We start from the raw sequence: 23,879 nt of genomic DNA, 5'->3' as shown, positions 1-23,879 counted from the left end.
ATCTTTGAGCATTAGTGAATTCCTAGCCGTCAAAGCAGAAACTTAAGGGGCTTTCTGTTGTACAGTATTCCTCTACTCCATGATGTACGTACCGGTGTTTACTAGTACCATCGGCTGTAAAGGGCAACAAGTAACAACAACTGTCACATGGAGTGAACAATTCTTCACGATGATGCACAACTATTGGCATTTTGAAGCTCTGGGAATATCCCAGGACGATGAGGCAGTTCGCCTACTATAAAAGTGTTGATTTCTGTGATAAAAGCTGTTGAATATAAAATATACATCCTGAGAGACAGCATGCCTGAATCATTCACATGGCTAGTTTGAGCCAAATGACCGGAGGCCAAAATCAAGTACACATGTACATGTATATGTACACACATAAATGTTACATTTCAAACAATAGACTTCTGAATCCGAATCATAGAGTGGCAAGGCATCCATCAGGAAACATCACACCAACTTTATTATTATTATTAATCATTTCTGGTAATGACACCAAGGATTCCTCAAAAGCGCCCTTGGCACTGTAGCTCGCAAGCCCGGAGAAAATGAGAAGCAGTTACATGTACAGTTTTAGAGGTGGGAGGAAAACTGCAGGGGGATACTCTGAGTAAAACCCACAGAATCAGGTTGTGACTGGAAACCCAATCCACATGTGGACTGGGTCAGGATTCGAACCCAGGCCCCCAAAGGTGGAAGGCGAGGAAAGAACCACTACGCCAACCCGACTCCCCTCGCTGGATATTTCCAAAGAATGTACATGTACTAGAATGATTCATTTTCTTTTTGCTCAAATGCGTAAAATCGCATTGGATTATCCAAAGCATTTTCATTCATGTAGAACACAGAGACACCAGTAGTAACAAAAAGCAAATGGGTTTACACTGTATTGGAATCCCTTGATTACATTTTAATGTTTGTGAATGAGTAAAGCACATGTGAATGCCAGGTGTAATCATCTGGTGTGGTTGCCACTTTGAAATGATCTCGATTACCCCGGCACATACATTTGTACCATATGTACATGTACATTGTAGAGTTGCTATGTGTACATGTACATGTACACAATACTAGTATATAACCGAGTACATGTATGTATGTATTTTAAAATGCTGTTGAAAAAAATGGTGTTCCTTGTGCCAGTACAGTAATGCAAGAAAAATGTAATTAAATTATAACATTTGGATTTCACTAATTTGATTTTGCCTGTATCCATTGGCATTCAGTCTTGTTTGTGCTTTACTGTACCTTAACATGAGTGCATTGAGAACTGCATTGTTTATTACAAAGAACTACATGCAGTAAGTTGGCAGCACATGCATAAGAATGTGTTCAGGCACCTGTGCAGCCTGTGTCACGTGCATCTAATCTGTGAACCAAATGTTTTCTCCAAGTAATATCACAGCTGCATTACTTATACATGTACCGGTAAGCATTAAAAGAAAGCAGTCCCTTTCTCCATCTTTATTAAGTCTTAATGGATGTGTATTGGTAACACTAAAAAAAAGGATTCTTCTAGGAGAGCGTAGCTACAAGAGTGTGGTATTGTAAACTACGTGTACATTGTACATTGTATTTTCAATGCGCACATACATTCCTGAACAAGTAAGGGTGCCTTTCCATATTAACGTATTTTTGGTGTGATGCGTACACAATGCATTCATGCGATTCACTTTCACGTAGACTCTATTAACATAACACGTGTGAGTTGCGTTCGGCTGTCAAAATCAAGAGCGACTTTGACGGATATGCAACGCTTGATGCAAGTGTTGACGTGCATATGGAAAGGCACCTTAACTCTGACCTTTGCAGCTCCTTTGAGGTACTGGTACTAGTACCCTGGGTGGTTTGGAAGATTTTGTAGGGTTCAGGAATACGTACATGTACATTGTCAGCCGCTTGTATTGGCTTGATGCTCCCTGAAAGTTGATGTACATGTACATTGTACCTACATGTATGTACAAAGAATGTGTTGGGTTTCTGCAAAGTGGTGTCAATGTACATATTGGAGAATGTAAGAAGTATCCCTGTCAAAATACTAGGGATTACTGGTGTGCATACATGGTACATGTACATACCGGTATACCTGTACGTATACATGTACATGTGCTATACAATAAATAATATGAACGTACATGTATGTGTCATTCGTGATGGGAGGAAATTTGCCAAGTGTACCTATTTAATTCATGGGTTATCTTTGTTGCCTGTATTCCTATTTCAGTATTTTTTAGCTTCAGTTGTTCAAAGTTCCCTGCGGGACTTGAATCTGTATAAACGAGACAGAGAAGTGATTCCTGCTGTGGCAGGATGTCAGACTTGATTTCAAGTTCAGTTGCCAGTATACAATTACTGTTGTCAAATTTCTCCTTTTCAGAGAGCCAACATACCAGTAAACGTACATGTACATGTTAATCATGGGCTACATTAATTAATACCTGATGCCAACATCATTTCCCCTGAATATACATGTACTTACCGATACATGTATACATGTGTGGACATGTACATTGTACGTGCAGTTTGTATGCTCTTGTATATGTTTACATATCTTGAATCGGAACTTTGACAGCCCATTAAGCTAACAAAACAAAGTTTTACCAAACTAAACTGCATGCAGAACAACTTTGTGCTAAACTTGACAGATTATATGATTGGCACACTTTGATTTTTTATTTTGTAAAAGCATTCACATATTTTGTAAAAAAAATCCCAAACTCATGTCTAATTAATTTTCCGCGACACAGCAAAACCCGTTGCAGAGAAGGTCAAGATTTTGCGGTTACGCAGAGATGACTTTGAAACACTCAAGGTGATTGGTCGAGGAGCTTTCGGTGAGGTCAGTACTAATCCACTTTTCCTCCACTACCAGCAAAAATCTCTTCCCCTCCAATGATATATGATCTTCTTAGGAAGGTCAATTCCTGGATATTTTGTAGCAATTGCAGGCCAACGTAAATTACTGCTCAATCACCCCGCAGCTACATTCACATGTCCAAAATAAATTTATAAACAATTTACATGCGTGGCATACAGCTGTGACTAATTAATTTATGTTGTATTTGGTTAATTAGATTAACACTAGTTATTGTTTTTGTTTCCGTAGTATTTTAAACCTGAATGTTTCCTGCAACCTTTGGGAGTCTTGTTAGGAAGAAAAGATCTCATTAGAATCTAGATATCCCATTGCATCTAACTGCACATTTACCAAACACAAGCCATTACACCATCTGTTGTCGCACATGCTTGACTTGGTTTGATGAAACCAATGAGATTTTTTTTTTGGTTGGTTCTGTCTTACAGGTTGCTGTGGTGAGGTTAAAGAACAGTGACAAAATATTTGCCATGAAACTACTCAACAAATGGGAAATGCTCAAGAGGGCAGAGGTCAGTCTTTAGCGCCAAATATTTCAAGTGTTGAGTGAACAGGTTACAGGTATTACAGATGGAGTGAACTTAATAAAATTTGTTCTCTCCATCTCTTTTTAAGTAAGGGGAGTGGAAATACTAAGGCTTTTGACACTCTTTTCATTGTTTTTTAAGGCTAATTTTCCCATCAGTGCCATGAAAACCACCCAGGGTCATTTAAAGCCTTACCGTAGTTAATATCAAACAGGTTTAAATCGCTTCTTCTGTAAACTATTTTTGCTACTTGCAAATGCACTGGTGGAGCTTATGAAAAATGGACAACCTGCTACAGAGTTTTGTCTGAAAAGCAAATCTGTGAATTTTCCATTAAATAGATGCTAGATCCCTTAGTCCCAGTCCCAGTTCTTATAGATCTTATAGATCCTTCAAAATCCACCAGGATTTTGGGAGGATTTTGCAGGATTCAGGCAGGGAGAGTCCTGTCTTCTGCACTTGTTTAGCACATAATTACATGCATGTGGCATTATTTTAAACATACAGTACAGTTGCTGTAACTTGATCTAACTTTGTGACTATCTCTACATAGATACATGGAAATGTTTTCCTGAAGTCTAATATGTTGATGGTATTTGTTCTCTGAACCAAATAAAAGTACCTGCTGATCCAAAATATTAACAAATACTGCAAACTACTGGTAAATGAATTGTTGAAATATACTTTGGGAATGAAATATGTTGAACATTAATTACAATGTATGAGTGGATAGGTCATTAACATGGCTCTGGCTGACAATAACACACAAGTCTATGGGGAGTGGCAGTAGCCGCTAGTTAAAGACTTCCGTAGCGACATGTTGCATCCAGCCATTGCAAGAAAAAGTTGGACATGACCTCTCTGTCAAATTATTGACGCATCTTGACATTAAATCTTTTTTTTTGTCAGACTGCCTGCTTTATAGAAGAAAGAGATGTCCTTGTGAAAGGTGACGACAGATGGATAACCCATCTACACTATTCCTTTCAAGATGATGACTATTTGGTGAGTTGCCTGCGGGGACAAAGTGGGAACCACAAAATGGTGCACCCCTACCCTGTTTGTATTGATGGTGATATTAAGGACACATTTTCAGAACTTGGCACAGAGACAGACATGCAGATTTAAGGCATCTTGATTTTATCAGTCTGCAAAGCATTCAGCATATTATTGCTAGAAATGTAGAATTTTTTAGGTGTTTCCATTTTTCAGCAAAAGCCTTGTCAGAAATGTAGACATGTAACTCTGTGTTATTTGTGACTAGACCTGTGGAGTTACTAGTGACCGAAGTAAAAAAAAAATCATTTTGACTCATGATGTGCTCATGACTGGACATATGATGGACACAACTTGATGTTGCTTCATCGTGTATCGGTCTTTCTCCCCTTCCCCTCTCCTCCGATCTCCAGTACTTTGTCATGGACTACTACAGCGGGGGTGACCTCCTGACCCTCCTCAGCAAATTTGAGGACCGGCTGCCGGAGGACATGGCCCGCTTCTACATCGCAGAGATGGTGCTGGCCATCGACTCCATCCACCAGCTGCAGTACGTGCACCGGGACATCAAGCCAGACAACGTGCTGCTGGACCAGCATGGCCACATACGGCTAGCCGACTTTGGCTCCTGCCTCAAGATGCAGGAGGATGGCTCGGTGAGAGAGGATCGCCATTTGGTCAGATCAGATGCCTCTTCAAATTTATTCCCCCTCTGTCAGAAAGGTCTTCAGTGAGGTCTCACTTATCGAAGCCAAGTGCTCCCAAATCACAATGTGTGCAATCAAAATTTAAAGGAGTCAATTCCTGTCGCTAATTTTATTTTGCTGTAAGGTTTCGAAGAATAGAAATATAGAAGTGTGGCACTTTCAAGTATTCCCTCGAAAATTTGTTGGTAATTGTGAGAATATTGATTCTAACATTACCGGACTCACAAATTTGAGGAAAATAATATACACCTGTGTTTCAAGATTAAGTAAAAATAGACCAAATTAAAAACGGAAATAATTCAAATGATTTACAGGTTTAGACTTAATTTATATGCTTAAGAGCAAAGTACTTGCAACTTCTGTCACTGTTTTAAAAATCTTTCTCAGGTTCAGTCAAATGTAGCTGTGGGAACACCAGACTACATCTCTCCTGAGATTCTCAGGGTAAGCTGTTAGTTACTAAATCCATCCCTGGGGGGTAATCAGTATACCCTTTGTGCTGCTGTAGCATTTGCTCTGCCAGAAGAAATGGGCTGAAGATAGGAATCATGCTGGGTCTTCTGTGCTGACTAGAGTCTTGAAACACTGGAGCCAAAGGATTCTAATCAGGGGATTTTTTACAGAGCTGTGGTCGAGTGATGTTTTTCTCCCTTACAAGTTGTTTTGTCATCACCGAGAGAGTACCACATCAAGATGTTTTCTGATGCCCAAACAGTTGGAAAGGTTCCCAGTAGTTGCTCATATCGTAGTTGGCCAAAAATGTTCTTTTCTTGAATAATTCACTTACTCCCACTTGCACCGTATTTTATGTGAATTTTTTTTTAATCCCAATAGGGTACTTGAATTTTTAGGTCGCAAGGATTGCTAAGACTCTTTGGTCTTTTCATAAGCAGGGTTTTCTGTTTGTGATTTATGCCCCAAAGTGCATTTCCAAGTGTTACATATTCAGCAGCCGTGACTGTTGGAAGTTAAAGGGGTGCCCACAGAAAAGACTAAGTCCAAGAAGGATAAGCCTGATTTAGATAATTACTAATGCAAGCTGCTCAGAAAAGTTATGTTTATTTTTGACAGTTAAAGCAAAATGGTGATCAGGAGGATATCAGCTGAGGGTTATTTAATCTGTTTATTACCAGGCCATGGAGGACGGTCAGGGAAAATATGGGCCAGAGTGCGACTGGTGGTCCCTGGGTGTCTGCATGTACGAAATGCTGTTTGGAGAGACTCCGTTCTACGCAGAATCACTGGTGGAGACCTACAGCAAGATCATGAACCACAAGGTAGGAAAATTTTGGATGAAATTGGGCCCAATCAAAGGCCGTCAGAGGACCATGTCGCCACTAAGTTTAGACAAGCATGTGATTAGCAACACTGTAAACTAGACAGTGAGGCCTTTATTTTTCTTATACCCTAACCCGAATTCTTTATTGAATGGCTTATCGATCACTACGTAATGCGGTGTGCAGTTGTTGTTATCGTACCAATCTGTTACTGGGTGCTGGCTCCATGATTTTCTTACATTCTCTGCCATTTTGCCAAAGCTATGCGGGCTTGCCTTCTAGTAAAATACTCTGTGTGATGTCTCAGTCTTTGCCTTTGAAAGTGGCAGACTTACCGGTATGGTGAGTCACATGAGTCAGTGAGAGTGCCCTGTAAAATCAGACCAAAACCCATTAATGATCCATCTGCTTCACAGTGCTGCCAGGTCTGAGAGTAGTGAGTTGTTTACATCTGTCCATGCTTGTCAGCCCTATTTCCTCTGCATTTCTGTCAATTATCTTCCCCAATCCCTGAAGTCTAACACTAGTCGTAAAGCAATAACACCTCTGCATATACAGTGTACTGGTGAAGATTGGGATGTGATACCTCATCAGTCTCTTAAACTTATGCACTGTCATGCAAAGGGTTTGAATTTGCTTGGATAAACTGTAAATATCAGGTCTTGTTGGTAAGGAACTGTTCTGCTCCACATTGTAAAAAATGTATGGAAAAAAAAAATCAGAAAGTGAATGTACAGGTGCGTGGACAGACACTGATGTCTTTTTCAGTTTATGCCATTTTGAATGGTTCATTACACAGTGGCGAATAACATTGAATGAAGTCTGTCGGTTTTGTCTTAATACAAAGCACGACTGACTGTGCTCTGTGCCTGGTTACACTCCGGGTCAGGATTTTCCATAATCCGTGGACATAGCATAGCATCTTGCTGCGTCCACCCATGCACACTTTAGGTTGCTCTTTGTTTGTGTGAAGTTATTTCCACTTCACCAGTCATATTCACCCTGATTTCTCCCTGACCAGAAGCAGGTGCAATCTATAATATATATTTTCGTTAGAGTTCCTGGGCACAAGTCAGGAGCTCTAGAATTTCAACTGGTCTGGTAATCCAAACCCAGGTTTGTTTAACATTAAGGATGAAGCACATTGGCTGTTTTTGTTAGTGCGATTGCCAGAGGTCCCTTGCCTAACCCTAACAGGGCCAAAGTCACAAACGCCAGCCCCCAATCCATTTGTTTATATTTTGGAGGGGGGGGGGAACCCTCACTGAATAGGGAGACTTTGTAACCCAGATAGGATGGTGCTTAGTGTCTGAAAGTATAATGATGAATGCCCTCAGAGCGTACAAGAAGAAAGGGGGATTGGATGGGTTGACTATAAGAAAAATTCGGTTTGGTCAGACTAGTACATGTTTATTACACAAAGTTCCTGTGGAGCAGGGAAAAGCAGAAATTATCTTCTGATTCAATGTCTAGGTTTTGGGAAGATGCTGGTGTTGAGGCAGAGATATACATGTATTTATGACTGCATGTGTAGCGTATGTTTACAGCAGAGTGGACACTCATTGGATCAAACAACATTTGTACAGATACATTTAATGATGGTTCTAACATTGTACATGTACATGTGGGTTATCCTCGTTTACTAATGACAAAGGAACAATCTGCCTGCCAATTTTTTTGTTTGTTTTACCAATGCAAACCATTATTTGTTCATGCAGTGCTTGACAAACCCTGTATGAATCCCCACATCACTGAAGAGATCAGAAATTTCTTGTGACTGTGCAATGGAAAGTCCTTTCCCCCCTGGAATAGAACTTTGATTCAGTGTGGCATATTACCCCTGTTAACATTGAATTGGGATGCACACATGTGCATGTACATGTAGTTCAGTAACATTTGATCAATGGCCTGCCAACCAGGCTTGCTTTGCTTTTTTACACAATGAGAAATACTCGTACATCAGGGTACAGTGTATATCAATGTGGTGCACATAGAGCAAAATGTGTGAACAGCTGGTCAACCCAGTAAAATATATGCACATTCCGCCGGGTATGACGTCTGGTGTTACCATGTCTGCGTAAGGAAGTTAAGTTCATGTACATGTATGACTCACGTGGTGTGTTGAAGTACCGTACATGCTGTAAACTTGGAACAAGTACAACAATGTATCCGCTTGTGTTACGCACATGTACTTCAGGAGATAGAAAGAAGGCTGCCAGTAACACAGAACAGGAGCGTGATTCCAATTTTATTTGGAAATGTTAAGTGAATTACAGTGACAGGGTAATTAATAACAGCTATTAATAATAATTAATAACAGGGGATGCCAAGAACATTTGCCGTTGAGCAGGAGAGGGTGAAGCTGATTTCAAACTTAAAGAAAGGACTTCAATTAAAAATTGCTTAAAGTAGAGATTATCAACCTTACTTTGAAAGGCACTTTAGAGGTTTATACTGCATGATGAAAGGATGAAGTTAGCAAAGTACTACATGTACATACCGGTACATGTATGCAGGGTTGTGCTCGGAAACTTCTTGTTATCTAGATCTCGGCCCTGCTGCTGTCTCGGGCATCTTTACCCACCGTGAAACCACTTACAGGCCTGTACGTACTCGTCTAACTTCTTGAAAAAAGTTTCATTGTTTTCTGGATAACAGACATGTTGATACGGCTCCAGCAAGACATGACTGTTCCTTGATCTGAAAACCCCAAAGTGAGGGATTTAAAAATTGAGTGAAGCACGGGACATAGACAAAGCTTAGATTTTGAAAGCCCCCTAAATCACAAAACTCATCAATCTTGCAATTTGGCAGAGCAGTTTCCCTGGCATTGCCTACCAAAAAAAAATGGACAACTCTAGGGTTCGTGACTTTTGCTGGTGGAAATTTAACTGAATTGAATGCTGAGTTTGAAACAGTTTAGCTTCTGAAGCGAATGCTTGTTTTTTAACAAAGGAAACTTAAAAAATAATAGAAATTTGACAAGTACTGTTCTGTTTTGCCAGTTGCTGGGTTTGTGTACAGTTCAGGATGATGTACCGGCACATGTAAAATTATCTAAGGCAAAACTGTCAGGAAAATGCTGTCAAGTAATTTTTTCCCCCATAAATTGACATTTTATCTATTACATGTACCGGTACCTGCCATGAGATGACACTGCATCGTTTTAGCGGTTGAAACTGAATATGGGATGATCTCAGATGGGAAATGAGTATTTTTCCAAAGGAAACAAAAATCACTGTCTCTTGACAGGCGAAAGATTCTCAGAATTGATTTCTGAACATGAGAATGGTTGCATAGTGAAACTGTTGTGTGCATCAGACACTGGCCCATTTGTTGTGCATGCCCCAGATACTGTGGAAATGGTGGAACAGTGATACTGATATCCAGACTGCATGTGAATGCATGGGTGGGCTGTTTAGCAGGCATTATGCAAAGACTTAGGTTTTTTTCACACTGGCATTAGGTTACAGCGTAGTCTGTCCCTATTCCCCCCTCATCTTGCTGATTTGGGCTGGGCTCCCCATTGACATGTATGTACCATTATTTTGAATGTTGAAGTAGAAAGCTTGGCTTTCTGCTCCGCTGAAAATTCCACCTCCATTTTTTTGCAATCAGAGATACTGCCAAAATGGGTATCGAGGTAAACGGATTATCTTGGGGCAACTTTAGAAAGGGGATTATTCTTGCCATAGAGGGAACTGAATTGTGAAAAGCCAGATACATGTACTCATATCAGGTGGCAGTGTGATATTCTATATAACATTTGATATTCACACGAGGCTGTTGATAATGTGGAGGCCCAATTGTGATGTTGACTACAACAAGGAACCGAAGAGTAAAAAAAAAAAAGCTAGATTTTAACTCTAAGACAGACATGAGACACCTAGACTGCATAAAGGGCTGTTGATCAGTCTTTGGCTTGTCATTGGGCAATCACTAAGGTTCTGTGGTCAATGTATGGCCAATAAGATCTTTTTCTGTAAAGTTTTTCCAGTTTTCTTCTTGAACGTAATTTTCACACTTTTGCCTCAGTTGGTCCTTATTAAACCTGCATTTTGACTGATACGATGGGAAAATGGTGTAATGCCGTGTGACAGTATTAAACGGACAGTGTCTAAAATATATCCCTTTCCTGACAAAGTCTGGAACACGGCTCAAAGTGTGGATGGCATCTGATTTAATGTTTCCCTGAGTTGGTCTTAAGTTCATGAAGGAGTAAATAGAAAAAGCAACTCGGGAATACGTATTAACAAAATAAAAACAAGAAAAATGGAGCTGTTGGGAGCGATTGGTCGGTCTGCCCAATTGCTTGATCTTTGCACAAGCTGTTGATCTTGTTACTCAATTTGCTTACAATTCTGCTATCAGCATATCGCCTTGTTTCTACTTGGCGATTGTGGAAGATTGTTTTAAAAAAAGAGAAATCAAGTCCATGATTTCATACAAATTGGGCTAGAAGTGCAACTAGATTGCAACAAGATTGATGGTGATCAATCAATCATGCCCAACAGTAGTACCTTACTGGGTATTTTAACCCAATTTTTTTATTCCCTCAATTAAGCAGGTAGTACAGTATTTTTGGCATCGTTAACCTGGCTAAATGGAGAGAAACCACTGTGTAGATGTTCAGCAGCCTTTATTTTGGCTTCTTTGAGAATGACCTGCCATTATATTCACTGGCACTCTTTGTGGATGTTTACCAGTTGTGGTCATGGTGGTGATGTTAGAATTTACCCTTACTCCCTAAACATTCTGGCGAGGAACCTTTGAGAATCTTCCCAAATCTTCCACTACACAGGAAACTATCGTGTTTGCTTTAGCTGTCCAAAAGTCAAGTCCCTTGTGAAGTAATAGTGACTGGTATCTTTTTTCCTCAATCCTTTAAACAATCTTACAAACTCTACCAAGATTATGAAGGATCCAGGATGGTTACGATCAACGAAACAAAATGTTTCCAATAACTCTCCAACCCTGTTTTTCCCATCCAGGACCAGTTTGCCTTCCCGCCTGATATTGATGATGTGTCAGACGAAGCCATGGACCTGATTGGGAAGCTAATATGCAGCGCCGATCAGCGTCTGGGCATCAACGGGCTGGAAGACTTCAAGAACCACCCCTTCTTCAGTGGCATTGATTGGGACAACATCAGAGAAAGTAAGTAAATAGACGGATGGAGGGGACGGGGAGGAGGTAAAAACATCATTGATGACTCCACAAGACATGCAATTTGGGCTTTCCCGTCATTTCGTTGTACTGTTCAGGGTTTACAATGTAAGTCCTCCTGCAATAGTCCGATTCAGGCTCTTTGTCTTTAAATTTAAGACAAAGAACACTGGCACCATACATGTGCAGGCATGAATGTTTTCTGTTTGCCAGAAATTTCAGGCAAAAATGAAGGACATCACTCATGTTTGTCAATATAAACCCTTTTTTTGGGGGGGGGAAATGTTGTTTTTTTAAGTTTTTACTGGATGTAATACTTAGGCAATGGCATTTTTACTTGATCTGTGGATCACGCCAGTAAACATGTATTTATCTTGACAAGCTTTTTATCGCCTATTCCATAGTTTACCAGTGCCAGCAGTGTATTCAAAATGGCAACGTGCAATAAACATCACCTGGTTAATTTTATTGTAGATATGGTGGGAAACCCATCTGAATAGCACCTGCTCAGCCGTTTTCCCTCAGGATATTCAATTATCTATGATTCCGTAAAAAGCGAAAAACCTGTTTACATGCATGAAAGAGAGAAAGTTGCATAGGATGACACAGACTGCTCAAAGTAATGAAACACTAACTACATGTACGTTCAGATATGTTGACAAGCGAAAACCTATCTGATAATATCACGCGTTTTACTTTTTTTTTTCGGCAGTGACTCCACCATACAAACCAGATGTCAAAAGTCCAACCGATACATCCAACTTTGACGTGGATGAAACAGACCTCAAGCAGTCAGAGACTGTACCGCCCAACACCCATGCAGCCTTCACGGGCAACCACCTCCCCTTTGTAGGCTTTTCATTCACAAGAAACAGGTGAGATGGGCACCTGTTGCCCCTCTTCTGATATCTCTAATGAGGACAGAGAATACTACATGAATTTAAATATGGTGTCCCAATGATGTATATCGTCCCCTTCCTGTTTTTTCCATCCATAAGTATGAATGACAACCCTGTGAATGGGTTGCAACCATAAAGATCCCGGGGCCTAAGTTTGATGGATGGGTGCGCATGTATTAATGCGTATTTATGAGATGAGCCTGTCTGTCTGTTTTTGGTGCACAAAGTGCCACAGCGTCAATTACCCGTCATCAGGCTGAAAAAAAAAATGGAAAAATCATCTCAGCTGTCTATTGCTTGATACTTTCATTCAAAATGTTCAAACAAAATAACTGCAACTGCCCTTGTGGGGTACCCATTCACTCTTTGGGGGGATGCAGTCAGCAACAATGTGCCCTTCGAAAGAGCACATGAACCCATCAGATAAATTCCCCCGTTTCCACCCATGATTGAAGATGCACTGCCAAGAATGATCTCGTTTTCGTGGCACAAGTTGGCAAGCCCCTGAAGAGAGATTTGCTGCAAGTGTGTGACCAAAGAAAAGTGTAGCTCATTCTGCGCTTGACTTTGTTTGATTTTGAAGTTGCCTGTCGGACCTGGGCTCTCTGATCGAAGCCAAGGATGTGGTCATATCAGACTCCATTGACGGTTTAACAATGGAGGCCTACGAGAGAAGGATCAAGAGGCTAGAGTCTGAGAAGAATAGCTTGAGTCACAAATTATCAGGTATCCATAATCATCCAGTTAAAAGTTATGAGATAGGAACAAAATTGCAGGTTACTTTGAAGGGGTACAGCTAGGGGGGTCATTCAAACATGAGTCCAGGATTTAAGAAACCAACACAGATCTTTCTATGAAGAGGAAAGGTAATGAAGATCAAACTATCTCCAGTTCATCAAACATGTTTGACAGGTCAGTTTGACTTTACAAATTTGGTGGCATTGCTGGTCACCAGAAGCTGAGCGTATTGCAACATGCAACAGGTAGTCAGAGTTAAGTTTTTGTGACCTTCAAACCAAGTTTGACCGAGGCTCATGTACATTTCCCATATTCACACACAAGTACAAGGCACATTGCTGATCTTCCATTTGAGACTTAATGGTCAATGATCAGATTTGGTCAAAGAAAATTTGATTGAACAAATCGATCATTATGTGGCACAACCACCGCAGTGAATATTGTCAGTAAATCTGACCATTTTTGGTTACATTGGTGTTTGACCATACTGCACGATGTCTTCACCAGTTGCATTGGGGTGTATTCAATGCACAGTTATCCTAGACATGCTACCCAGATCCCGACAATCACTTTGATATCTTTTGCCATATTTCATCAAGTATTGACCTGATACATTGTGTAATGAACCAATCAAAACTGCTAAAAAGTCAAAGCCTGTGCTTTTTCTGATGATTAAATTCAAGAGCTTATTGATTACCATTTGACCAAACAGCAGTGTATTATCCGACTCAAATCCCTGCCCTCCTCTTTCTGCCTTTGTATCCTTTGTAGAAGCAACAAGAAGAGGTGCTGACAGCTACAGGCAAGATCCCAGATCAGTTGGCACAGAAAACAACGAAGTGAAACATCTCAAGGATGAGATTGCACTGTTGTCAAAGAAGTTTACAGGTGAGCCAACCAATTCTGTCTTTGATAGAGAGGCTTCTTTTGTGAAAAGGCTGAGAAAGAGCTCTGACAGACATGTTACTCCTGCAAACCTACCTTCAAAAATGGGGAAAACTCTTTTTTTTAAACTGTAGATGCCCAAGTGGCAAACAACCATTTGGAGAAGGAGCTACAAGAGGCTCTTGGCATGAGGAAAGATGACGAGGACAAGAACTCCAAGATCAGGCAACTAGAAAAACAACACAGGTACCTGTGCTTTAGCATCTCAGAGAGTTTTCACAGCTACTACTGCAAAGGGGGAGAGTGGTTTTCACTTTTTTGACTGTCATACCAAAAGACAAACTCTTAAAAACCTTCTGAAAAATGCTTTTCATCATCATCTTAAAGGCCATTTTCCAGTCTGTTCTTGGTTGGCCTACTCTCTCCCTATGGCTCTCCTCTGCTTGGCCATGTCCGCAACATCCCTCAAGTTGACTCCAAGCAATTGCATGTCAATTTGAATATCAGTTGACCATCCACTTCACGTTTAATTGAGAAAGCTGTGTTCGGCATTTACTTCTGTTTAAAAAGATACTATTTATTTAGGCAGTCATTTTTATCAGTATCATTTTGCACAGCAGATGAGAATTAGTCACATGTATATTGTCTGACATCTGTTACTTCTCCCAATGTAGGGCCGCGCTATGTGTATGTGTTCATTTTGCGCCTCTGTTGTAAGGCTTTGAGAAAAGAAACCAGCATTACTTTTAAAGCAGTTTTGTTGTGAGTCCTCTATCTTGTGACCACGGTCACGATAAAGCAAGTGTTATTTCCAGTATTTGTGTACTGTCCAAAATTGCTCATGTTTTAGCCTTTACAGCTGACACAGTCTGTGCCATTATTACCTTCGAACAATGAATTCTAAGGTTGATTTCTGTTTAAATAACTCTGAAATCTGTTTGTAGAATATGTTCAAGACTGGACATAACAGTGATAGTCCCTGGTTTGCATAATTTTTTTCTCTATTGTGAAGTAGTGATTTGTGTAACTTTCTTTCAAAATAATTTTTGATTTGCCACATTTACCATCATATAAATTCTTGGTTAATATTGTTTTCCATTCTCTACCTCCTTCCAGGTCTCTGAAAGCAGAGAGAGAGGAGCTTCAGCGAGAGCTGATGGAACTGCAGGAAAGGCAGAAACTGCAAGGCAAAGAACTCAAGGAGGCCAAGTCGCAGTATAAACTCACCATGCAAGAATTCTCAGAGATCAATGAAAGGTAGGCCGAACGTTGATCTCCAGGAAAAAAAATAGAGACCCAAGTAATTAATTATATGTGCATTTGTCAAGAATAAGAAAATTTCTCAACTCTCTGCATGGAAACCATTGCAGTATTGCTGTGATGACGATCAAGTGTGACTGTTACTGAGTGTTTTACGCCGGTGCTTGTTAAAGTGGCTTCCTGAGGTGGTGATGGAATGTCCGGTTTTTCTCTAACTGGCAAAATGTTAGTGTTTCAAAATTTTTCCTGGATTCCCTTACTTAGGTTATCGGATCTGAGGTCACAGAAGACCAAGCTGACTCGTGAACTCCGGGACAGGGAAGAGGAGTACAACGCCATGAGTCAGAAGGTGGAAGTGCAACGGCTGGATATCCGCAAAGCTGAGAAAATCCGGAAAGAGGTTAGTAGCAGGGAAGTCCATCTCCCTTCAGAGACTGTGGATAGCTCCCCGCCTCTCTTCTTGTTAATGTGTACATAGTCAATCTTGCCAGCTATGGCAAAAAATGACATCTGTCTCTGATGGAAATAACATTTCAGGAAAATGTACGTGCAAGATGAACTTGCCCAGCAACAATTTTGGAATGGAAAACCTGAGTATGGACTTGGGTACTGAGGCCCACACTTCTGAATAGCAAGACACGATGGCAAGATATATCACCTTGCTGCATCTCTGTTGTAGTCAGCGTAGCAGTTGTCTCTTTTCCTGGGTAGACCTCGGTGAATGTTTGTTTCTTTTTGTTTCTCTCTCAGCTTGAGACTGAGTTGGAAGATAAACTAGCTGAGCTGAACAAGGAGAAGTTTTTAAGGCAGCAGAGCGAGCAATTGGTCAAACAGCGGGAAGAAGAGCTGGAAAGGGTCAGGGTAAGAACTCCAGCTACTTTTGATATTTGTAGTTCTATAATGGATGTACAGTGAAATTGAATGGATCAAGTTTTGTACATGATTGTGTCGCTAGAAGGGGTTGGAATTGTTGGAGGATTTTCAGCGTTGATTAATATACCCCCAAGTTTTGAAACTTGGCAATAATAAAAAAAGTGTACCAGTACAGTTGAATCTTTAAAACCCTCAAATGTTCATGGAAATATTCAGAAAAGTTGGCGGCACATTCTGTTTACTGTAGATAACTCAATTTTTTCATTCCAGCTTGTTTTTAAAATTTTTCTTTGCCCATCCCCCCCCCCCCCCCCCCGACAGAGGCGAGGCCGTGTGGAGCAGCAGTCCAGCACTCAGGATGCCAGCCAGCAGGAGATTGCCAGGCTCAAGGCCGAGCTGGAGAAGAAAAGGGTCTCCTACGATGAGGCGCTGGCCAAAGAGAAATCCAGGCACACCATCGAAGAAAAGGTCAGACCAGTAGCCATTTTTTGGGTCTAGCACAAATAAGTTAAGGAGCCAGTTAAAATATGCAAAGTGAAGTTGCGAGATCTTTCATTGTAATTCATGCAGAGTCTTAGTCCAAATACTTGTACTTGTGTACAAGTACTCACACTGAGGTCTGCACACCTGAGTATATTGCATGTCCTCACTTCTACTTTACAAGTCCTCATATGTTTAGTTACCCCAGCCTGAATTTATACCCAAAGAGCTTCATGGTGAACCTGATATTTATTTGTTATTGTCCGTCTACTGTAAGTAGGGACTGGACTTGTGACAACTAGCAAAAAGTACTTGTGAAATGTACGACAACAGGGGAACTGCATCTGAACATCCCCTGGTTGTCTGTCTTGCTTTGGCAGGGCCTGAAGGAGACAATATCAGAGAACGAGCAGCAGATCATCGGCCTGAAGCGAGAGGTCAGCACTCTGAACTACAAGCTGAGCCGGGAGGCCACCAGCTCCCAGTCCCAGCAGGATGACCTGGAGTCACTGCGGCGCAAGCTGGAACGGGAGAAGAGCCTGCTGGACGAGGAGAACAAGAGACTCACCCTGGAAGTGGACAAGGTAAGGAGCTCAGATCATTGGAGGTCCCAACCTTGATAGGTATTGCTTTCATTGCAGCAGGTGTGGTACACAAGTGCAGATTACCCCTGACTTGTAGTATTCAGATTTTGTTGGAAGCGCTTTATGGTAGATGTTTTAAGGACATCATGGAATATTTAATTCTTTTAAAAATGGTTGTGTCATACAGCTGTTAAGCTGTGGAATGGAAAGAAAACTGGTACGTGGTTGTTAAATGCAGAATTCAGTTCCCTGTGTGTTCTTCATATGAAATGTTCTGGCAGATTTATGTCATGTAAAAAGGGCCCCTCTCAAGGCTCGGCCTTGCCTTTGTTGCTAGTCCTGATAAAACTTGTCGGCCTTTTGATTGGTATCATGTAAGTCAGTTTGATATTTGTGTGGCGAATCAGACCCATAAGTCTGATTGAGCTTAGGACAGAGACGCAGGTACGATTTGGGAAGTGACCATGGTCTATTCAGAAATGGGGCTGTTAAATTAAGCATGAGCTGCAGACAACGTTGACATCACTTGTAATTTGAACGCAGACTGAAGAGACTCAAATGCAGAGCTGGGCACCCCTTTCAAAGCTTACGTTGCTTCGCGTTTGGCCCACTGCGAACCAGCTGAAGCTTTTGTTTCTTCCCTCCCTCGCAGTTGTCGTCTGACTATGACAACAAGTGTCGGGAGCTGAAGCTTCGTGAGGAGGAGCTGCGAGAGATGTCAGACAAGGACAACGTGGCCCACTGGGAGGCCCAGATCAGTGAAATCATCCAGTGGTAAGTTACCCAGCGGATGCAAGAACCCAAAACCAAACAAACTGAGAATTACGAACCCGAATCTGTGACTGGCATATCTTCAGTATTCAAATTGATTGACATTGGCACATATCAGGCTGGGTTACCAGATTCCGTGGTCTACTCTCCTGTACATGCATGTATGTTTTACCATTGCCCAAATCCAATGCACTGAAATAAGACTTTTGTCAGAGGCACTCACTCCTTAGTATATATTTCATTTTTGCAGATATGCATTAATACTTATTTAGTTTTGATGGTGAGCAATTCTCCTTATGGCAACAAGAAGTTCATTTATCAATGAAAGAAGTACATCAGTATTTTTGACAACTAAGAGCCATCTGAGTTTTAAATGCAGAATTTATTCAAGCAAAACCAATTTTGGAGAATTAACAAAGTTTTTAGAGTTTTTCTTCAGTGCCGTGCATTTTCCCATGAAGTCAGTCCATGAAATCTTCCCTTAGGCAAGACCAAGTACTGTCCGCCAAAGTAAAGTAGGTTAGTGTGTAGTTTGTCTTCATTAGTCTGACATCTTGTTCTTTGCCAGGGTGAGTGATGAGAAAGATGCTCGGGGCTATCTCCAGGCACTGGCCATAAAGATGACAGAGGAGCTGGAAGGAGTCAAGAAGTCAGGACTCGTGGGTGCTGCAAGGGTAAGGGTAATCCACTCTCATTTGTGGAAGTGTCTTTGCCAATTATGATACAGAGTCAAGAATTTTAACCCCTTCGCTACGGATGACGGCTACTACCGCACCGTTGCGTGAGGATTAGTGCATACCACACATACTGTCTATTCACCATGCAGCTGCTGGTTCAATGGGGCCTGCTGCTGGACAAAGCCCCCCATTCAGGGCATACCACAGCCCAGCAGTCGCAGTCAAAATAATCCTGCCGTGAAGCGGTTAAAAGTAGGAACAAGTTGCACGTGCAGCTTGTGTTGAAATACTGCAAGTTCGATGGCACTTGTTTTAAATGGTTGTGAAAAGCCAACTGGGTCGGAAGGGAAAAGGGCGGCAAGATTGACTGAAGACGATTACCAAACGGCATGCATGATGATTCTGTTTTCCTGTCTCCGCAGCAAAAAGACTGGCAGTCCAGACGGTCGCAGAAGATGGACAAAATGGAGCTGCTGAACTTGCAGTCCAACCTGCAGAGCGAAGTGCAGGCCAAGGACCAGATTAACAAGGAGCTGTCCAAGGTCAAGGCTGACCAAGTCCAGACAGAGAAGTAAGCAGTTGGGTCTGAAAGACCCATCCGGTTAACTTAAAGTCCAAAGACAGTTTTATCATTTAAGGTTCCTCATTCTTCCTGAATCTTGCCTGTTTGTTTAATTGAAAATTGAAACATCGAGCTCAGTGTGAAGTACATTTCTAGGCTAGGCAGCTGTGAGACCGTCAACACCCCACAAAACTAGGATTGTAAAGCATTGAACATTGGTGTTGACCAGAAAGCACTCCATAATGGTTTATTGTAGTGGTTTCTCTTGGCACTGCAGAATATTTCATTACATAATATCAAATTTCTCTAGCTCCTCAAAGCTTTCACTCACTCTTATGTTCATTCATGAATTTACGATCTCCTTCAAGGCTTGAAATAATTATACATTTTCTGATGGATGCTGTTGCTAAGACTGAACCAAATTCCAATTGACGTGAACCATTGTGTTAACTGGAGCTTCAGTTTTGGAGACATATCATCACGTTTTTTAAGTACAAAGAGGTTAGGATATTGTGGGTGCTGGACTTGAAGATGTGAAATGTAAAAACTGGGACATCCTTTGTTTTGGACTGAAAAGGTTAATGAAAATGCATATTTCTCATCCAATGCAGCCTTCGTCTGAGTAACTGATTGAGAACGCTGCCGATACATTTAAAAAAAAAAATTGATTGTACCCGAGTCACATGTTCTGTACTATTTGTTTGTACCGTGCAGCAAGTTGAAAGCAGCTGAAGCCCGCAACAAGGAGTTGGAGAATAAAGTTGAAGCGCTGGAGAGACAAGCCAAAGAAATGGAGCAGAAACTTGAAGACTGCAGCTCACGTGAGTGCCTCCAGATGGACCCCGAATGGGCTTGTAGTTTGGACCGACCGTGCTTGGTACCCCCAGAACTTTGCCAAAATAGGCATTACTGTGAGCTCTGTATGCTCAACACTGTCTAGCATACCAATGGTTAACATGCGTAATTCACCTGGTTACTAATATTCTTAAGACCATTCTAAGACCTCCAGTCTGACTTCAGGTCACAAACTATTCAAAGGAACTGCTACAAAAGCGTTCCATTTTCATTACTTACCCCGTTACTTGAAACTGGTCTTGTGAATGGTCATGTGACTGACCTTGCGACAGTCTTGACCAAAGATCGTATAGCGCCGTGTAGTGGCGCAAGATGGGGAACTTCACCATGAATACGCGTAAACCGTTGTTATTACATGGGCGCCATTCTGGTTGGACTACGACTGCGCAGTGCATGTTAATGCACAGGTGCAGGCGCCGCGACAGGCACGCACATACATGAACGTTCACACTCGAATGGCGCCCATGGTGATAACACCTTTATGGCCGAATTACCAATCCTTGCGGAGCTATATAATCTTTGGTCTTGACTACAGCACTGCTGTTTACATCTGTGAAATTTGAACTGGAGTGTTTGTGTCTTGTTTCTCTCACCGACGATACTGTTTCAGGATTTTAGATCATTTTGGTTTTTTTAATGTTGTTGCGTTTCAGAAACCGCAGGCACTAAACTCTCACATCTGTCCTTCCTTGATGAGTATCTGAAGACCGACATTGAAGAATTTAAATTGGTAAAGTTTGAAATGAAATACACAGATCGTGGAAAAGCACCTCATCCTAGGTTCTGGTTTATTGTTTTTATCCAGTGGCCCAACAGCAACATGGCCTGAGACAGTCAAACATTCTATTTGCTTTGTAAAAATCCATCCCTCACAAGTTTGTAGAGCTTTTATGTAACTGCACTGGACATGCAAGCCAGAACTGGTTTTGTGCTTGTATTGCATCTCTTCACAATTTGTCATGAAGAGAAGATAGATGTTTCGAAATTCATTCAGATTTCAAACCAGTTGGACCTTGCCTCTCTATGTCTTTATAGGAGGATGATGTGAACGAAGAGAAGTACACCGAGAACTACAAAGATGAGGTGAGTACACCTGCCTCTCTAACCCCATCAACCCATCCCTATCCCATCCCTAACTCCTCAGCCCATACCGCCCACCCTTGTTCCCTGTTGTCCCAGAGGTCTGTTGTTATCGTTTCAGTTGGCATATTCTATGTCCAAAGCTATGTCCAAGGCATGATGTTTATGTGTGTGCATTAATGTTCGCCTTTTCGCAGCATGTCGCAGGACAAATGGACAGAAACTCGCGCTATCGTAAGCAACCTGCCAAGGTATTAAAACTTCTGACCATTGCAAGAAAGTAGCCCCTAGCATGCACCAATCTGGCTATTTTCCTTCACCAAACTATTTTCAGTACTTTTTTTTACATTGAAATCGCACCCCACCTTTTATGTGCAACGCCTCACTAGAAGAAAGCTATATTTGTCAGGGATGTAGTCTAGTTTCCATCATCAATCCAATGCAATTCAAGCATGAAATGCTCAGTGTGCCAGACCAGATACATATCAGCTGACTTTTTTTTAAAGATCATGTTTTTTTGTGTCGAGCATTGGCTTCACCTCAGGGGTGGCAAACCAGACTTAAGTTGTACGTGCACCGTTACAAATAAAGTTTTGCAAAGTTGATACTTTTTTGAATGGCTTTTGGCAGCAGGTTTTTAATCTTTTGGAAGCCAGAATCCATAAAACTAAAGCTGGAATCCCAAGGTGCCAATAAAAAGCTGACATGTACAAACCCTCCATTAGTTGTTACATTTCTCAGATCAGATTACAAAATGAAGAAAAAAGCACAAAACACCCAACAGAGGAGTTACATACATAGGTGACAGAACGCAGTGACTCTGTAAAGCTTTTCCAAGGCCTGAATTCCCTCCCAGACGGCTGTGATTCGGTAATCGTACGCTTTCGATGAAGTGCAAAAGTATGAGCAAGACCTGAATGATCGGACCTCGAAACTTGGCGTCTTCAACATTTATGTTTCCCATGTATGCCATCAAACTTGGAAGTCTGTGGGAAGTTTGGTACAGCTGGGAATTTCCTTGTTTTTACCCCATTTAGCTTCCCAGTTCCATACCTGCTCCATTAGTAAACACAATATCTCCCCAACATTCCGTTGCTTCCTATAATTGCATTGCCTCATTTCATTGAGCTTCTCAACAGAAATTGTTGCTCATCCGTTGAGCATACCAAGCATGTTAAGCAGAACCAGTCACAGCTAGTATGCATCACACGGCATTGTGGCTGATACCCTGCTCTTGCTAGGCAAGAAACAAGATTCCCATGGTCATGGAAAATCTTGAGGGGTGGGGAAGGGAAAGTGGTCATGGAAAAGTCATGGAAAAGTCATGGAAAATTAGGGGGAAAACAATGTGCCCTGGAATCCTGTTGTGAGAGGCAAGAAAAGTTGGAGAAAATGTCGTGGCAAATCAAGATCATGCCGGAGTTATTTCTGATGTGGTACTTTTTTTTTGATAGGGGAATGATGATTAACTTACAGGCTGCATCGTTGTCAATCTGTAGTTGTGGTTATGCCAATCTTCTTGTTCATAGTACCAAACATATTTCTCTGCATAATGGCATTAAATGTCATGGAAATTGACATAGTTTAGCACTGGAAAGTCCTGGAAAAGTTCTGGAATTTGGTCTCCAGTTTTCTGTGGGAACCCCGAAGAAATTTCTTTGCACTTACCCAGTTTTTGTGCTTCTCAGCTCCCTGAACTTCATCCGTAGATTCCATGCAATAAATGTTTTGAATGCAGTCCTTGTAAACGCACCCTTGTCTTTCATTTAATCCCATTTTAATTTTCATTTTTCCATTTTGAAGGTAATTTTAGGTTTAGCGTTTTTATGCTTGTGAAAATTTGCATATTCATGAGCAAAAGTGTAGTGTCATTCCAGGAAGAAAGCTCATTACTACAATTAGTTCAGCAAAAGCATACATCAGAATTTCTTTGATGATGCTGAGTTTACTTTTTTGCTAATTCATGTTTGAGCAGTATGTGAAGGTCCGCAAATAAGAAAAATTTTCTCAACATTATGTTCATTTGCATGCTGTAGGTTCACATTTTGAACAGAAAACTCCATGTAATAAACATTGCCTTCCTGAAATGATACATCACAGCAACTTCACCCTCATTTGTCAAGAAAAATGTGGTAAATGAAAGTTACACTTCCGCAAGATTAACCAAAAAGGAACCATTTCAGAAGAATTAGAAAGTCGCGCTAAATATGGTCCTCGGGTAAGATTCATGCCCTGTGCCCTTTACCAATTAAACAAAGCTCGCTGTTTTTAATTTTAACCTCTGGGGTATGTCTCTGTGATCACTCAAGCAGGTGGACCAGGCCAGCAGCCCCAAGCCGGTAGCCACTGTCACCCCAGTCATGCCTCTTGCGCCCAAACCCAAGCCCCACAGATTTGTCATATGCACGTTCAGCGTGCCTCTCAAATGTGCCCACTGTACATCCCTGATGCTCGGCCGTATCAGGCAGGGAATGAGATGTGAAGGTCAGTACAGGGCTGATTTTTTTTTCCCAGTATATCCTTACTCCATAGACATTTTTAGAACTTGCACCAAAACTAACAACGTAATATTTGTTCTTTAACATGCATGGTCAGAGTAATCCATCTGTACCTTTTTCAATTCTGCAAAACCGTCTTAAACCTGTGGTTGTATGCTGAAGG

At 41.3% G+C, this 23,879-nt stretch overlaps 1 protein-coding gene across 5 annotated transcripts in view; it reads left to right on the top strand.

The window, feature by feature from the left end:
- Window positions 1-23,879, top strand: part of LOC147795671 (serine/threonine-protein kinase MRCK alpha-like) — a 41,789-nt gene that overhangs the window by 12,853 nt on the left and 5,057 nt on the right. For 2 of the 5 annotated variants that reach the window (XM_087131060.1, XM_087131064.1), the window contains 24 exons: window positions 2,754-2,845; window positions 3,310-3,393; window positions 4,318-4,413; window positions 4,818-5,060; window positions 5,499-5,555; window positions 6,245-6,388; window positions 11,380-11,545; window positions 12,267-12,429; window positions 13,037-13,179; window positions 13,963-14,079; window positions 14,211-14,322; window positions 15,193-15,333; window positions 15,601-15,736; window positions 16,087-16,197; window positions 16,531-16,677; window positions 17,070-17,273; window positions 17,926-18,047; window positions 18,613-18,718; window positions 19,144-19,292; window positions 19,998-20,104; window positions 20,792-20,868; window positions 21,174-21,221; window positions 21,416-21,469; window positions 23,528-23,702. In XM_087131060.1, coding sequence (XP_086987186.1) covers window positions 2,754-2,845; window positions 3,310-3,393; window positions 4,318-4,413; window positions 4,818-5,060; window positions 5,499-5,555; window positions 6,245-6,388; window positions 11,380-11,545; window positions 12,267-12,429; window positions 13,037-13,179; window positions 13,963-14,079; window positions 14,211-14,322; window positions 15,193-15,333; window positions 15,601-15,736; window positions 16,087-16,197; window positions 16,531-16,677; window positions 17,070-17,273; window positions 17,926-18,047; window positions 18,613-18,718; window positions 19,144-19,292; window positions 19,998-20,104; window positions 20,792-20,868; window positions 21,174-21,221; window positions 21,416-21,469; window positions 23,528-23,702 — 2,994 coding nt within the window. Of the gene's footprint in view, window positions 1-2,753; window positions 2,846-3,309; window positions 3,394-4,317; window positions 4,414-4,817; window positions 5,061-5,498; window positions 5,556-6,244; window positions 6,389-11,379; window positions 11,546-12,266; window positions 12,430-13,036; window positions 13,180-13,962; window positions 14,080-14,210; window positions 14,323-15,192; window positions 15,334-15,600; window positions 15,737-16,086; window positions 16,198-16,530; window positions 16,678-17,069; window positions 17,274-17,925; window positions 18,048-18,612; window positions 18,719-19,143; window positions 19,293-19,997; window positions 20,105-20,791; window positions 20,869-21,173; window positions 21,222-21,415; window positions 21,470-23,527; window positions 23,703-23,879 lie in introns of those variants that run through there. The other 3 variants (XM_087131061.1, XM_087131063.1, XM_087131062.1) reach the window with 3 other exon arrangements.

The sequence above is a fragment of the Acanthaster planci genome, linkage group LG21 (genome assembly GCF_054643075.1).
Source record: "Acanthaster planci isolate LZ-2023a linkage group LG21, COTS_SCS, whole genome shotgun sequence".
NCBI lineage: Eukaryota > Metazoa > Echinodermata > Asteroidea > Valvatida > Acanthasteridae > Acanthaster > Acanthaster planci.
This window is presented reverse-complemented; position numbering and strand designations above follow the sequence as displayed.